The following is a 17,937-nucleotide window of genomic DNA, read 5'->3' on the forward strand; positions in this document are numbered from 1 at the left end:
CGCTCGTAGCTGTGGTCGTGAGGTCTGTGGTGCTTGTCGCGGCGGCAATCCCCGAACCCGGTGGTGGACACCGGAAGTAAGGGATGCCGTCAAGCTGAAGAAGGAGTCCTATCGAGCCTTGTTGGCTCGTGGGACTCCTGAGGCAGCCGATGAGTCCCGGCGGGCCAAGCGTGCTGCGGCTCATGCGGTCACAGAGGCAAAAACTCAGGGTTGGGAGGAGTTCGGGGAGGCCATGGAGAAGGACTATTGGACGGCCTTAAAGAAATTCTGGCAAACCGTCAGACGCCTCAGGAGGGGGAAGCAGTGCTTCACCAACACTGTTTACAGTGCGGGTGGAGAGCTGCTGACCTCGACTGGGGATTTTGTCGGGCGGTGGAAGGAATACTTTGAGGATCTCCTCAATCCCCCCGTCATGTCTTCCGAGGAGGAAGAAGAGACTGGGGACCCGGAGGCGGACTCGTCCATCACCCTGGCTGAAGTCACCGAGGTGGTTAGCAAGCTCCTCGGTGGCAAGGCTCCGGGGGGTGGACGAGATCCGTCCCGAGTACCTCAAGTCTCAGGATGTTGTGGGGCTGTCTTGGCTGACACGTCTCTGCAACATCGCGTGGCGGTCGGGGACAGTACCACTGGAATGGCAGACTGGGGTGGTGGTCCCTCTGTATAAGAAGGGGGACTGGAGGGTGTGTTCCAATTACAGGGGAATCACACTCCTCAGCCTTCCCGGTAAGGTCTACTACAGGGTACTGGAAAGGAGAATCCGACCGATAGTCGAAACTCGGATTCAGGAGGAGCAGTGTGGTTTTCGTCCTGGTCGTGGAACACTGGACCAGCTCTATACTCTCCATCAGGTCCTCGAGGGTTCATGGGGGTTTGCCCAACCAGTCCACATGTGTTTTGTGGATTTGGAGAAGGCATTCGACTGTGTCCCTCGTGGTGTCCTTTGGGGGGTGCTCCAGAAGTATGGGGTCCGGGGCCCTTTGCTAAGGGCTGTCCGGTCCCTGTATGACCGGAGCAGGAGCTGTGTTCGCATTGCTGGCAGTAAGTCAGACCTGTTCCCGGTGCATGTTGGACTCCGCCAGGGCTGCCCTTTGTCACCGGTTCTGTTCATTATATTTATGGACAGAATTTCTAGGCGCAGCCAGGGGCTGGAGGGGGTCTGGTTCGGGAACTACACGATTTCATCTCTGCTGTTTGCGGATGATGTTGTCCTGATGGCTTCTTCGAGCCAGGACCTGCAGCAGGCACTGGGGCGGTTTGCAGCCGAGTGTGAAGTGGCTGGGATGAGAATCAGCTCCTCTAAATCCGAGGCCATGGTTCTCGACCGGAAAAAGGTGGTTTGCTCTCTCCGGGTGGTGAGTCTCTGCCCCAAGTGGAGGAGTTCAAGTATCTCGGGGTCTTGTTCACGAGTGAGGGAAGGATGGAGCGGGAGATTGACAGGCGGATCGGTGCAGCGTCTGCAGTGATGCGGTCGCTGTATCGGTCCGTTGTGGTAAAGAAGGAGCTGAGCCGGAAGGCGAAGCTCTCTATTTACCGGTCAATCTACGTTCCTACCCTCACCTATGGTCATGAGCTCTGGGTAATGACCGAAAGGACAAGGTCGCGGATACAAGCGGCCGAAATGGGTTTCCTCCGCAGAGTGGCCGGGCGCACCCTTAGGGATAGGGTGAGGAGCTCAGTCACATGGGAGGAGCTTGGAGTAGAGCCGCTGCTCCTACTCGTTGAGAGGAGCCAGTTGAGGTGGCTCGGGCATCTGCTCAGGATGCCTCCTGGACGCCTCCCTAGGGAGGTGTTCTGGGCATGTCCCACCGGGAGGAGGCCCCGGGGAAGACCCAGGACACGCTGGAGGGACTATGTCTCTCGGCTGGCCTGGGAACGCCTTGGGATCCCACCGGAGGAGCTGGAGGACGTGTCTGGGGTGAGGGAAGTTTGGGAGTCCCTGCTTAGACTGCTGCCACCGCGACCTGGCCCCGGATAAGCGGAAGAAAATGGATGGATGGATGGACGTATTGCTAATGCTTTTTTTCTAACAGTGCCTGTAACGCGGCTACCTTGAAATATACGTTTGTATCGGTTACACACAAATTATGTTGCTTATGCTTTTTTACTCAACAGTGCATGAAAAGCATTCCAGTATCTCCTAATAACTGGTAAAAACATATAGCAATATTGCATTCTGCCAGAAAAGTCACTGATCGCCTTCTTCATCTTCCTCCTGCGCACTAAAACCATCAAAGTCCTCTAATTCAGTGTCCGAATTAAACAGCCTCAGGATATCATCACTTACTACAGTCTCCTCGTTTTCAATGTCACTTGGGTGCACGTCGCCTTCTTCATCACGCAGCAGTCCAGCCTTTCGGAACCCGTTGGTGATGGTTGATGTTTTGACACAGCTCCACGCATTTAGGATCCACTGGCAGACTTGATTTAAAGACGCTCTTCGCATGCGGCCTGTTTTTGTAAAAGATTTTTCACTACTTGTCATCCAAGCCTCCCACTCTTCACGCAGTGCCACTTTAAATGCCCGGTTCACGCTGATCTCCAGTGGCTGGAGATACTTAGTGGTACCCCCAGGAATCACAGCTGGAATTGAATTTGTGCTCTTGATGGCAGCTTTCACTGAATCTGTTACATGGGCCCTCATGCTGTCCATAACGAGCAATGCTTTTTTTCTGTGAAAAAAGCCACCCAGTCACTTTGAGTAGCACTCTCTGAGCCAATCCTTCATTAGGCTCTCCATCATCCAACCTTTTTTATTGACTTTCACCACAATTTCTTTTGGGAATTTCTCCTGTGGCATTGTCAGCTGCTTAAAAATCACCATCGGAGGAAGCTTTAGTCCGGATGCTGTGCAACTCAGAACACAGGTAAAATGCGTTCTCTCATGGCCGCTTGTTTTCAGTGTGATAGACGAGTCACCTTTTTTATTTACGGTTCGAGTGAGAGGCAGGTCAAATGTCAGAGGTACTTCATCCATATTTATGATATCATCTGGCCTGATGTAATTCTCTGTTATCTTTGTTTGAGTGAATGTGTGGAAGTTAGCAAGTTTCTCCTCGTAGTCAGGAGGGAGCTGCTGACACAAAGTTGTGCGTGCCCTCACGGACAGGCCTTTCCGTTTTATAAATCTAAAACACCACGATGGCTCACCTCTAAAATCTTCTATTTTCATTTTGGTGGCGATAGCTTTAGCCTTCAGTCTGATTTGTACAGTGGAAACACCGTGGCCGCCTGCTCTCTGTGTGTTAACCCAGTCTTCCAGGTAGTTTTCAAGCTCGGGCCATCTGCTATGATTACCTCTGAAAGCTTTTCTCGTCTTTTTGCATTGGCTCAGTTCTTCATGCTGGCGTCTCCACCTTCTCACCATTGATTCATTTATGTCAAGATTACGTGCGGCAGCTCGATTTCCTTCTTCAACCGCCAGAGTGATCGCTTTTAACTTAAAAACCGCATCATATGCTTTTCTTTTAGTATTTTCCATGTTGATTAGGGTTAGTACAAATGACTGACAGATGATTTACAGTAGTTGTTATAGTGCGCTTGACTGATCATACAATTTCATTGGACCTCTGTGAACTACTCATCAATTTTATTGGTCAATTGTTGCTAGGCAAAATGTTTTTGGCGCCACGAAAAAAAAAAAAAAAATGTATAAGCCGCACTGCCATATAAACCGCAGTATTTAAAGTGTAGAAAAAAAGTAGCGGCTTATAATCCGGAATTTACGGTATTTTAACTGTATGTAATTCAATTAGTTTTCAATTATTAATCAGTGTTTATGTTAACTTTGAATGATGGTTAACACATTACACAGTCGACAGGGCGCGGTACTGTCACAAATGGGTTCAGTTGTGGGTTAACGTGTCATGGGTGTGTTCTCATATAATCTACAGCTCATATACATCCTGCACTTCCTTGTTCCCTATATTTATTGAATACTATAAAAATGTATAGAAATAGCTAGAAGAAACATTATAGTACAAACTACTCAAGTACGTAATAAATAAATATGTTTTTGGTGGAAATATTGAAAAACGAGTAGCCTACTGAGTAACTGTTTGGACACAACATTTACTAAGCAGTATTTTCAATGCATCGATAAAAGAAATACACTTTTAAATCGATCTTATATTGTCAATGTAAAGCTTTTGTCATTTTAATTCCTCATAAGTAGCCAAATCTTGTACTAAAGTAAAAAAAAAAATACTGTTAGGACTTGAAAATAGTGTTCAAAATGTCACAGTTAGAGTTAAAAGCAGAAAATATATTCTCTGTACAATTTCCTCAGTTTAATTAAAGCTACAGTATGGACCTTTTTAAGCCAAAAAATTGTAAAACAAAATCATGAACACCTTTCTCACGCCTTGCATCCCCACAAACCTGACTCTTATTTGTCTCTTCCTGCTTGTTTCCATGGAGACGTTGTTTCTTTTGCTATACTATTCCACAGTATGGCACAAAACATATGTATCTCCATGGAGAATGTTCCAAAGTATGGTTTTAACTTTCTGTTTCCTTGGCATCATGCAGGTGATGTGCCAGCTCCAGAAAGTTACACACTGTACCTTTAAGTAAAATGTAAATATTAGTGAAGTAAAAGTTTAAGATAAGATTTTACCCAAGTAATTCTGTGTTATGTAAGTACTTCCTCCCTCATGAGCATAATTTGAGTTACGTATTATGAATGTAAGCCAAAGCGAGGAGGAAGAGAGATACGACATGGTTCAGGGGTCAGAGGTTAAAACTGCAGAGGCTGGGTCAATGCGGTTGCCAGAGCGACAGGTGAATGACCCGATCAGTCGCGGGACAGGGAGCAGGAGGCACATGCTCATGAACACTTCTATTTAAAGCTTAAAATAACTGATAACGACACGCACTCGGGTTCAAAATGATGGATCCAAAATTGGAGTCTATCAAAATGATGGGTAAGTGCTGTTTTGTGTTGCTATGATACGGTTTGTAATGGGAAATAGCTTGAGATTGATTCATTGATTTGATGTAGAAAGAGCAAAGAGTCATTTGAACAGCGGGACAATGGAGCTGTGAATGGTACTAATTAGTATCGTGTCGTTTATCAATCGATACACTGCTTTCTCTGAATAGTAGCAAGAGGAACAGGAATAGTAGAAGTAGTAGTAGTAGAAGTAGTAGTAGTAGTGGAAAAAGTCATTGTGGTAAAGTAGCATTAGCATTACTGCAACTATTACCCTAAAAGTACACAGCAGTTGTGTAATCTGTCAATCAATACACTGCTTTCTCTGAATAGTAGCAAGAGGAACAGGAATAGTAGAAGTAGTAGTAGTAAAAGTAGTAGTAGTAGTGGAAAAAGTCATTGCGGTAAAGTAGCATTAGCCTTACTGCAACTATTACCCTAAAGGTACAATACAGTACTCTGCTTTCTCTGAATAGTACTAAAAGGAATAGGAGAAGGAACAGTACTAGTAGTGGGTGGTGGAAGTGGTAGTAGTAGTAGTAGTTCTTTTTAAGTTTTTTTTTAGCAGTATCAGAAGTTGATTAGACTAGTAGCAGTATAATTTTAGTAGTAGTAGCAGTAAATACAGCAGCCAACTACTCAGAAAAAAAAGAGAAGTAGCAGCAGTAGTGGTGGTTGTAGTAGTAGTAGTAGTGGTAGTAGTAGATGCAGTTGTAGTACTTTTTATTTATTTATTTGATTGCAACAATGCATGTTAATGAACAGACATGGTACAAACTGTGGTGTAGGTATAGTAGAAGTAGTAGTACCAGTAATTTAGGTGTGGTAGTACATAGCAGAATCATGCAGTAACAGTAGCAGCAGCAGAAGTAAATAGTTGTAGTTGATTTAGGCTAGTAGCAGCAGTACCAGTAAGAGTAGTAGTAGAAGTAGTCCCAGTGATGTCGGAGTGGTAGTAATTGTAGTAAAAGTAGCAACAGCAGCAGTAGTGACAGTGATATTAGATGTTGCAGGTAGATGGAAGAAATAATGTGTGAAATAATGAAGTAGCGATTGTAATAGTACTATTATCCTAAAAGTAGTACCAAAAGTTGTATTGTAGCAGTAACAGTGCTGATTCACAGCTGCAGATTTGCTATTATATCCGAACCAGGTTGACCTTTTACTGCTGGTGCTGGAGACCTATTAATGATTCAAGGTTGAGTTACAGGTTCCACAGTTCACTTGGATCTTATCTTTGGAGTCTCTTTTACTGTCTCAGCCTCTACATGTACTTTTACTACACAAACACACCAATAATAGGTAGTAATAGGTAGTGCCCAAATGAATTCATAATAATATTATAGTAATTTCAAACCAACAACAGTTTATCCAGGTCAAAAACTGCTCCTTCTCCACTGCTCCTCTGTCGTAAGGTGTTCCTCAAGGTTCAGTACTAGGTCCTCTTCTGTTTATCCTCTACTTCATTCCCCTCAGCAACATCATCCATCCTATTTCTACTGCTACACCAATGACGTACAACTGTACAACTGTAAACTCCATCAGTCACCCCTTGTCTGTCTCAAATCAAAACTTGACTCCATCAAAACGTCTTTTCAGCAAAACTTCTACTAAACTGTGACAAAATCAATATAATCATAATTGGCCCACAATACACTTACAAATCCATCTAAAACTTACAATTAAACTTTGACCACACTAGACTTTCTCCATCCCCAGTCATCCATAGCCTCTTTGACACCAATTTCACATTTAAATAACACCAACATCAACCAAATAACCCAGTGCGCGTTCTGCTTTCACCACAAAAACACTGCATTTCATCACATCCAGATGAGATTTTTGCAGTAGCACAGCCTCCAAAATAGTTAATGAATTGCATCCAAAATTCTGACTCCCGCCTCCACACTCTCTCTCACACACACACACACACACACACATACACGTTTTTCATGACATATGGGGACCTCATGCAGTACTGTGATATATGGGGACCCTACCTTTCTGAGGGACTTGGAGTCACCAAAACCACACTCAAATTTTTTAATATTTTTTCTTGGCCCAGGAAAAAAAAGTGAACCAAAATGTCCACTGTTTTCTAGTTTGAGATTTTTCTGGTTTTTGGTGACTTCTGGGGTCGCACCAATTATGCAGTACTGGGTACAACCACCAGATGGCAATATTATTTATTTTTATTTTTTCCCCTTTTTGGCTATATTTTTCCATAAATATTGACTTATGACATTTGCATCATTCAAAATTGCAACAGTGCCAGTGTTCCCTCTAATTTTTCATGAGTCTGAGCAAACACACAAACTCCCTGAGCGTGCCAGTGTGAGCGACATCAGACGTGTGCACTGTGGTCATCAGACGTGCACACTGTGGTCATGCTGCATCGCATCCATCCAAGTTAAATGGTTTATTAAAAGAATCAAATTACCGCTTTTACATTTGTGTTATAAGACTTTTAATTAAGTGTTTTAGCAACTTATACAATGAAAATGACAAAAATCTTGCTCATGACCTGTGTAGTATGTTAATGCTATTGGAAGTATAAATATTTAATTTTAACTATGGCAAAACATGAACTTCAACCAAACCAAGTCAACTAAACTCCAATGTTGAAAACACACTTAACATTTTTATGATAAAGCTCTGACTTGTATTATGAGTATAAGTCATTGTGTGAAGCTTTTGCTTGATTTTTACAACTCAAACTAGTGACAGTCAATGACCAACACACACAGAGAGGAATCTGTATCTGCACAGCTGCTCTATTACTGTACATTTATATATCAAAACACAATATAAAATGTGTATTTGTATATAAAATATAGTCAAAACGAGTGGTATGGGTCAAAATAAATATATATTTACAAACCACACACTGCAAACTAAAAATACACTGTACATGTGACAGTGAGACAGTCATTCTGTGACAGAGGTTGAAGGATCGAGTCCCGTTTTGCCTTTACGCACAGGACGCAGAGCGCACTGGACAAACTTAGTTTTGCTTCTTTCACTAAATTCATCTCTAAAAATCATTCAAATGCTTTATGCAGTCATTTTATTTGTAGGGGAAACATTCATATACACATATAATTATTTTTTTTTAAAACAAAATGCCAAAAAATGTTTTCTTTAGGTCTACTGAACACCATTAGTGATATAAAAATGAAATATATAACTTTTACATGACAGAAATGCAAATGGCACTATGTGTGCCAAATGGTGCCAAAATGGACACCTCGCCTGACATACCTGTACTAAAATCTCTCTTTTTTTGATCTGCTTCACCTAATCAGTTTCAACCTTTGCAGAGATAATGTTCACATGTTTGGTTTCTATTTTATGAAGTAAAAAGGCTATGTTAGCAACATTCCAAAGAGTTATTCATCATAAAACATGTTTTTTTTAAGGCAAGGCTAAAAAAATCTAAATTTTTGCTGTGTTTCATCCATTTTCTCTTTATCAGTAACACATACATGGATAAATGACATATCAAATTATTCTGCCCAACAATCCCTTTACAATGGCTTAAAAATAATTCAAATACACCTTGGGGTTGCTGAAATAGACCAGTTTATAAATGAATATACATTTTTCGAATGTTTTTCTTCAAAATGGGTTTAGGTAGGAACAAGGCAAGACACTTCACCCAAGTGGTGTGTGCGTGAATGATTGGTGGTCGTGGGGGGGGGCTCTAATGCTAATGATTACACATAATACACATTTGACCCACAATTAAGTCAATAGCAGAATAAACCACACTTACCGATCAGGAACAGCATCCAGTCCATCAGCACATCAGGTCCTTTGCTCCTGAGTCCATCATGATCTTCACTCGGTTCCATGAGCCGCTCCAGGTCCAGATGTCTCTAGTTTAACTTGTACAAACATCCACAGTGTCCTCGGTCGCGTACTTCCTTTGTTTTGTCCGTTTCGTCCTGTTTAAAACGCAAAACTGCTGCAAAACAGTGCGTAAAATTACGCAATTACGCGCGCGTAATTTTACGCGCGGATCTTTGCCCGAGGGCGGGCTGTCGGAACGTTCAGGGGTTAAACGCTTAGAATAATTAGAGAGTTTTCACGCCACGACGTCCACACCGGCTAAAACACTGATAGCGGCGCATTAGGACGCCTGTCAATGACGTGGATAAACTGCGCAAACACGGAATTGCGCATGCGCGCAGCTTGGAGGGAACAGTGGACATAGCAATACATAACTAATGTTGATAGATAAACTTTGGTTTTAGAAAATAGCTCATGTTTAAATTATAGGTTATATTTTATATCATGACACACATTTCTGCATTAAATGCATCACTGTCTTTGAAGGAAAAATAGAACAAAAATAAATCTAATGTTATTATATATTTATATATATAATGAAATTGATCTATTCATAAATTTGAAATATATTATATGATGTTAGTCATCACTTATTTAGACTTGATCAAAGTGAGGATCTAAAATGTCAGAAACTGTGCTTCAGAATAAGACCATGTGCCATATTGTTTGTTCTGCTTAGACATTAGTTCATTTAGAGGTTTAGAGACAGTGGTGTAGCGTAGTTGTAGAAGGCCCCGGTGCAAGTTTGGCATTGGGCCCCTCCCTCCAACCCACGCCATCTTAACCCATCCCTGTGTGACAAACATATATCCACTTCCTACCTCTACAGCCCAAGACCCCAAAACAGAAAAGGGACACACAATCACTATTATAACCCAGTCTGTACTGGGCAGGAGGGCCAATCTTAGCCCGCAATGGGGCCTCAAAGTGCTGTGGACCCCAGTGGACACAAATATTCAGACTTTATGAGGACAAATATTCAGGTTTGTGTGTATGACGACTCGGACGGCCATGTTGTAATGTTGGTGAACGTCGTAAGGATAGACTTTATGAGGACAAATATTCAGGTTTGTGTGTATGACGACTCAGGCGGCCATGTTGTAGGGTCATGAATGTTGTAAGGATAGACTATATGAGGACAAATATTCAGGTTTGTGTGTATGACGACTCGGACGGCCATGTTGTAGGGTCATGAATGTTGTAAGGATAGACTATATGAGGACAAATATTCAGGTTTGTGTGTATGACGACTCGGACGGCCATGTTGTAATGTTGGTGAACGTCGTAAGGATAGACTTTATGAGGACAAATATTCAGGTTTGTGTGTACAGTCCATCAATTAAAACAATAAACCTGATTTTTAATATTAAATTTGTGTTTATTTACATGTTTAGTTCTGGGTAATTATTATTATACGTGACAAAGTGGGCCTTTGTCCCTTTTTAATAGTACTATAATTTGGTTTGTGCACATGTCTGTTCATTTTCAATAACTCAATACTAAACTAAATAGAACTATCCCGGGTTTGTTTTGTTTAGTTTTTCAATCAGTTAAATCCCCACACACTAGTGAGTTTAAACATTTTATTTAGTTAAATGTGTCAGTTCAGTTCAATACAGCAAGCCACTTACCTGCATCTCCACATGGTCCAAACAAAGAGGGGGCGTGGCCTATGTCAGCCATTTTATAGACTTGAGAGGGGTCGTGGACCGGACCATGTGGAGGGGAAAACTGGTTTAAGTTTGTTTATTTCTTTGTGTTAATGTTTTAGGTATTTTTGTTCAATGATATAAGTGTTTATAGTTTCTTTTGTTAAACACTTTAGTTAAGGGACTTGGGCCTGAGAGATGGTTTTATATTGAAGAAACTGCTAATGTTACACCCACAGCACCTGGAGAAAAGATGGAGTAAACCGGGGGAGGAGCTTCCAGTGCAGGGGAGTATTTGAGCAGGGCTAATTAGACAGATGAGAGACATCAGTGTAGCCAGGGCACACATGGCTTTTTTTTCTTATTTTCCATTATTTTTTGTAAATATGTATTATTTTTTGTGTTCACGGGGGATCACCATGCTGACAATACATTTTGTGTAACGGGACTTCTTTTGAGTTTGCCTCCTATTTGATCACTTCGGACCAGCTTCCCCACATTATATATAAAAAATGTAAAAATGGTTTAAAAGTCTTGATTTACTTCAAAGAAAATCATAACTAAACAAATCTCCAGCACTGGAAGAGGTAAAATAATTAAAAAAGCAAAGTAAGGAGGAAGCAGCAGGAGCAAGCAAGGTTTGCGTCTGCACTCTTCAGAAGCAGGAAGCTAAACTGTGGAGAACATAGACCCTTCTAGGAGTTGTACGTTTAGAACATCTATAGCCTGGGAATTGGAAGAAATATCAATTTGATTATAGCATCAAATAAAAAAATGTTTTGTGTGTGTGCTAACAGTGCAGACAAATTGTTGTATATTGGTTGATCTTGATGAGTAATAACATGTATGCTAATGGCTAATGCTAACAATCTACACCAGAGATCTTCAACCTGTAGCTTACCAGTACCTTCAGTGTAGCTCCCCAAAAGAATCTGAAATCCAATATTAGGTTCCAACATACATTTATCCATCCATCCATTTTCTTCCGCTTATCCGGGGCCGGGTCGCGGGGGCAGCAGTCTAAGCAGAGACTCCCAGACTTCCCTCACCCCGTACACATCCTCCAGCTCCTCCGGTGGGACCCCAAGGCGTTCCCAGGCCAGAGAGACATAGTCCCTCCAGCGTGTCCTGGGTCTTCCCCGGGGCCTCCTCCCGGTGGGACATGCCCAGAACACCTCCCTAGGGAGGCGTCCAGGAGGCATCCTGAGCAGATGCCCGAGCCACCTCAGCTGGTTCCTCTCCACGTATAGGAGCAGCGGCTCTACTCTGAGCTCTTCCCGTGTGACCGAGCTCCTCATCCTATCCCTAAGGGTGCGCCCGGCCACTCTGCGCAGGAAGCCCATTTCAGTCGTTTGTATCCGCGATCTTGTCCTTTCGGTCATTACCCAGAGCTCATGACCATAGGTGAGGGCAGGAACTTAGATTGACCGATAAATCGAGAGCTTCGCCTTTGGGCTCAGCTCCTTCTTCACCACAACGGACCGATACAGCGACCGCATCACTGCAGACGCTGCACCGATCCGCCTGTCAATCTCCCACTCCATCCTTCCCTCACTCGTGAACAAGACCTCGAGATACTTGAACTCCTCCACTTGGGGCAGAGACTCACCACCCACCCGGAGAGGGCGCCACCTTTTTCCGGTCGAGAACCATGGCCTCGGATTTGGAGGAGCTGATTCTCATCCCAGCCGCTTCACACTCGGCTGCATACCGCCCCAGTGCCTGTTGCAGGTCCTGACTCGAAGAAGCATCAGGACAACATCATCTGCAAACAGCAGAGATGAAATCCTGTGGTTCCCGAAGCAGACCCCCTCCGGCCCCTGACTGCACCTAGAAATTCTGTCCATAAATATAATGAACAGACCCTGTGACAAAGGGCAGCCCTGGCGGAGACCAACATGCACCGGGAACAGGTCTGACTTACTGCCGGCAATGCGAACACAACTCCTGCTCCGGTCATACAGGGACCGGACAGCCCTTAGCAAAGAGCCCCGGACCCCATACTCCCAGAGCACCCCCCAAAGGACACCACGAGGGACACGGTCGAATGACTTCTCCAGATCCACAAAACACATGTGGACTGGTTGGGCATACTCCCATGAGCCCTCGAGGACCCGATGGAGAGTATAGAGCTGGTCCAGTGTTCCACGACCAGAACGAAAACCACACTGCTCCTCCTGAATCCGAGGTTCGACTATCGGTCGGATTCTCCTCTCCAGTACCCTGGAATAGACCTTACCAGGAAGGCTGAGGAGTGTGATTCCCCTGTAATTGGAACACACCCTCCGGTCCCCCTTCTTATACAGAGGGACCACCACCCCGGTCTGCCATTCCACAGGTACTGTCCCCGACCGCCATGCGATGTTGAAGAGACGTGTCAGCCAAGACAGCCCCACAACATCCAGAGACTTGATGTACTCAGGACGGATCTCGTCCACCCCCGGAGCCTTGCCACCGAGGAGCTTGCCAACCACCTCAGTGACTTCAGCCAGGGTGATGGATAAGTCCGCCTCTGGCTCCCCAGTTTCTGCTTCCTCCTCGTGACAGTGGGATTGAGGAGATCCTCAAAGTATTCCTTCCACCGCCCGACAACATCCCCAGTCGAGGTCAGCAGCGCTCCAACCGCACTGTAAACAGTGTTGGTGAAGCACTGCTTCCCCCTCCTGAGGCGACGGATGGTTTGCCAGAATCTCTTTGAGGCCGTCCGATAGTCCTCCTCCATGGCCTCCCCGAACTCCTCCCAACCCCGGGTTTTTGCCTCTGCGACTGGCCGAGCCGCGGCACGCTTGGCCCGCCGGTACTCATCAGCTGCCTCTGGAGTCCCACGAGCCAACAAGGCTCGATAAGACTCCTTCTTCAGCTTGACGTCATCCCTTACTTCCGGTGTCCACCACCGGGTTCGGGGATTGCCACCGCGACAAGCACCACAGACCTTACGACCACAGTTACGAGCAGCCGCATCGACAGTAGAGGTGGAGAACATGGCCCACTCGGAGTCCATGTCTCCAACCTCCCCCGGGATCAGGGAGAAGCTCTCCCGGAGGTGTGAGTTGAAGACCCGCCAGACGTTCCCAACAGACCCTTATAATGCGCTCGGGCCTGCCAGGTCTGTCCGGCTTCCTCCTCCGCCAGCGGATCCAACTCACCACCAGGTGGTGATCAGTTGACAGCTCAGCCCCTCTCTTCACCCGAGTGTCCAAGACACGCGGTCGGAGGTCAGATGACACGACAACAAAGTCGATCATCGACCTCCGACCTAGAGTGTCCTGGTGCCACGTGCACCGATGGACACCCTTGTGCTCGAACATGGTGTTTGTTATGGACAAACTGTGACTAGCACAGAAGTCCAATAACAAAACACCGTTCGGGTTCAGATCGGGGAGGCCGTTCCTCCCAATCACGCCCCTCCAAGTGTCACTGTCGTTACCCACATGGGCGTTGAAGTCCCCCAGGAGAACAACGGAGTCCCCGGTTGGTGCACTGTCTAGTACCCCTCCCAGGGACTCCAAGAAGGCCGGGTACTCTGCACTGCTGTTTGGCCCGTAGGCCGACACAACAGTGAGAGACCTGTCCCGACCCGAAGGCGCAGGGACGCGACCCTCTCGTTCACCGGAGTGAACCCCAACACGCAGCGGCTGAGCTGTGGGGCAATGAGCAAGCCCACACCAGCTCGCCGCCGCTCCCTGCGGGCAACGCCACAGAAATGGAGAGTCCAACCCCTCTCAAGAAGTTGGGTTCCAGAGCCCAAGCTGTGCATGGAGGTGAGGCCGACTATATCTAGCCGGTAACACATTTATCCATACCAATGAAAATATACTGTACCATTAAATGTCCATTTTTTTGCAATAATAAATGTAAAGTGTTCTTAAGACACACCAGAGAATTTAAAATCTTCTGGGATTTTTAATATGTAAAAAAAAAACAGTGCAGCTACAGACATAAGGAGAGTTTGTGCTGATTATTAGTCTTAGTCACATGAAGGACAGAGACACCACACATTTGTGTCTCAGATTTGTCCAGCAGAGGAGCAAGTTTCACATGTGAAATGAAGAGTCAGAATGAAAACAAACACAAGAGAATATACACACTTTAGAAATCTAATCTCTGCTCAAACAGTGAGATACAGGACTACATTCATACTATAATACTCCCTACAACTGTACAACAGCTCACCTTTATGTAACAGATAATACTCCCTACAACTGTACAACAACTCAATCTTAAGTAATGGAACCTGCCCTGTCAGTCAGCATAGTATTTGCACTGTCATTCTTGTCTCTTGTTTATAGCTGTGATTTTATAGTTTATTACTTATTTTTCTATTTTATTTTGACTTGTACATATACATTTATTTTTATAATTATGTCTCATTTGACACCTGTCTCTTGCTCTTTTTGCTACATCATCTATTTTTGTTACTCTCTGTTATTATATTATATTGTGATGAGTGAGCGACTGTATCCAAATCATTTCCCTTTTGGATCAATAAAGTTTGTCTAAGTCTAACTCTATCCCGAGTCACAAGTGTGTGGTGTCTCTGTCCTTCATGTGACTGAGACAAATATAATTAGGATGGCCCATATTTTAACATGTTTTACAATTACAAAATTTTTAAATCCGCTCGTGTGTTCCGACCTTTAGGCTACTGTAAATTTCACTGGCTTAATTAGTTTTCGTCACTAAAAGTAGAAGCTCACTATCATTTACTTTGCAAAAGTACCTCTCCAGGACAAAAGGTTAGAGACCCATGATCTACACCAAACACTTCTACACATGGTAATGTTTTCTAGCTAGGCTCTGGTGTTTTTCACATATACTCCAGTGGTTTGGTCTGTTGATCTCAAGACCCCCTCTGCTGCACAGTATGTGCTTGTTGAGCACCACCTTTACCTGGTGGGTTATGCATTCAAAGCCGTCTCATCTCATCTCATGAGTCATGCTCCTTACAAAGTCCCAGTTATAGTTAAAAATGAGTCTGAGCAAAACATGCTGATTCTCCCTCAAACAGTGATTGGCCATATCGGGGAGCCTGCCAGCATTCTATCCCAGCAAGTAGACACTCATTCTGCTGCCCCCAAAGAATCCTCCATCAAATTCACCTTTGGAAATTCTCCCTTGCCAGTAGAATGGAGAGAGTGCATCACATCCAAACTGAACTGTATGCCTGAGGTATTCTCACAGCACAATTTAGACTTTGGCTGCACCGACAAAGTCCAGCACCACATCAAATTGCATGATGAAACCCCCTTCAAACACCGAGCTCGACCCATCCACCCACAGGACATTGAAGCAGTTCGCCAGCACCTCCGTAACCTTCTTGGAACTGGTGTGATCCGAGAATCTCAGTCGCCTTTCTCTTCTCCAATCCTTGTTGTTCGAAAGAAAAATGGAGATGTCCGTCTGTGCGTAGATTACAGGAAGCTCAATCTGCAGACAGTGAAGGACGCCTATGCTCTCCCTAATCTGGAAGAATCCTTCTCAGCCTTGATGGGTTCTAAATGGTTCACTGTTTTGGACTTGAAATCCGGATATTATCAAATAGCCATGAGAGAAGAGGACAAGGAAAAAACTGCATCCGTCACCCCATTAGGGTTTTAGGAATTCAAGGGTGTACACCTGAAGGAGGCACTTGTTTTTCTGGATGATATAATCATTTTCTCTGATACATTGGAGGCGCATGAAAAGAGATTGCTGCATGTTCTTGGTCACTTGAAGGAGTACGGACTGAAACTCTTGCCGGAGAAATGTCAGTTTTGCCAGACATCAGTGAAGTATCTTGGCCATGTGGTGTCAGAGCACGGGGTGGAGACAGACCAAGAGAAAATTGAGGCATTAAAATCCTGGCCAGTTCCGACAAATCTCAAGGAGTTGAGATCTTTTCTAGGTTTCTCTGGCTACTATCGACGCTTCATAAAAGACTATTCGTCTCTCACCAAACCACTAAACGATCTCACTAGAGGGTACCCACCAGCTCACAAATCGGCCAAAGTAAAGAAGACGCAAGTACAATACTTTGATACTAACCAGTCTTTTGGCAACAGATGGACGCCAGAATGTCAAAGGGCATTTGAACAGTTGATCGACAAATTAACAACATCCCTTTTTCTTGGATTTGCCAACCCCAAGCAGCCATACATTCTGCACACTGATGCCAGCACCACGGGTCACGGAGCCTTGTATGAAGAACAGGAGGGACGATTACGTGTCATTGCCTATGCCAGCCGAGGATTGTCCACCAGTGAGTCACGGTATCCGGCCCATAAACTAGAGTTCTTGGCGTTGAAGTGGAGTGTGACTGACGAGTTTCATGATTACTTATATGGAGCCAACTTTACTGTAGTAACTGACAGTAACCCACTGACATACATACTCACCTCGGCAAAGTTAGATGCCACTAGCCAGAGGTGGCTAGCCACTCTCTCAACCTACTCCTTTAAGCTCCAATATCGTGCCGGTCGACAGAACTACGACGCTGATGCCCTAACCAGATGCCCACATTTGTCACGTCCAGAAGATGAGCTCTCTGCCAAAGAACATGGTCTCATCCAGCAGTTCTTGAAAGAGCGTGTGGCGGATGATGCAGAGGAGCTCTCGGGCGACATTGTCAATGCCATCTGTGAGAACTCCCTGGCTAAAAGTTCTGCCCCAGTCTCCATCACTCTTGCTGAATCTCTCTCCATCCATGTCAATGGCCTTCCAGAAAGCTATTGCTCCGAAGACAAGCATGGACTCCCAGTCCTTCCAGCACTCTCTCTATTTGATCTGAGAGAGCAGCAATTTGCAGACCCTGTTATCCGTGAAGTAGTCCATCAGCTGGTGATAGGCAAGAAAGTGGTCCCTGCCATCAGACATGAGCTTCCAGAACTCCGTCTACTCTTGAGAGAACTGAACAAACTGGAGTTAAGAGATGGAATCCTCTACAGAAGACGACAAGAAGACAGACACACTTTTCAGCTCGTCTTGCCTTCTGAGTTGTGGCCTTTGATACTCACTAGTCTTCACGACGATATGGGCCACATGGGGATAGAGAGAACTCTGGACTTGGTACGCCAGCGGTTCTTCTGGCCAAGGATGTCCTCTGACGTGGAAAAGAAGATCCACACCTGTGATCGGTGTGTGAGGCGAAAGGCCATGCCAGAGCGTGCTGCCCCTTTGGTCAACATCAAAACATCTCGACCCCTGGAGCTACTGTGCATGGACTTCCTTTCGCTAGAACCTGACAGCAGCAACACAAAAGACATTCTGGCACTCACAGACCATTTTACGAAGTTTGCGTTCGCTATCCTTACTCCAAACCAAAAGGCGAAGACTGTGGCCACATCCTTGATGAATGATTTCATTTTCAACTTCGGTATCCCTGAGCGCCTACACACAGATCAAGGACCAAACTTCAAGTCCAAGTTGATCAAAGCGTTCTGCATGGTGACTGGGATGAAGATAAACTCATACTACTGCTTATCATCCACGAGGTAACCCAGTGGAGCAATTTAACCGGACCTTGTTAAA

The 17,937-nt window shown here is 44.9% G+C and overlaps 1 protein-coding gene across 2 annotated transcripts in view; it reads left to right on the forward strand.

Moving 5' to 3' along the window:
• The window catches only part of pklr (pyruvate kinase L/R), a 55,802-nt gene that overhangs the window by 4,993 nt on the left and 32,872 nt on the right, over positions 1-17,937 (forward strand). The window contains exon 1 of one of the 2 annotated variants that reach the window (XM_055228209.1): positions 4,767-4,922. The exons of the other annotated variant lie outside the window; for it this stretch is intronic. Coding sequence (XP_055084184.1) covers positions 4,886-4,922 — 37 coding nt within the window. The 5' untranslated portion in view covers positions 4,767-4,885. Of the gene's footprint in view, positions 1-4,766; positions 4,923-17,937 lie in introns of those variants that run through there. 2 annotated transcript variants of the gene reach the window in all.

This window comes from Periophthalmus magnuspinnatus, chromosome 16 (assembly GCF_009829125.3).
Source record: "Periophthalmus magnuspinnatus isolate fPerMag1 chromosome 16, fPerMag1.2.pri, whole genome shotgun sequence".
Lineage (NCBI taxonomy): Eukaryota > Metazoa > Chordata > Actinopteri > Gobiiformes > Gobiidae > Periophthalmus > Periophthalmus magnuspinnatus.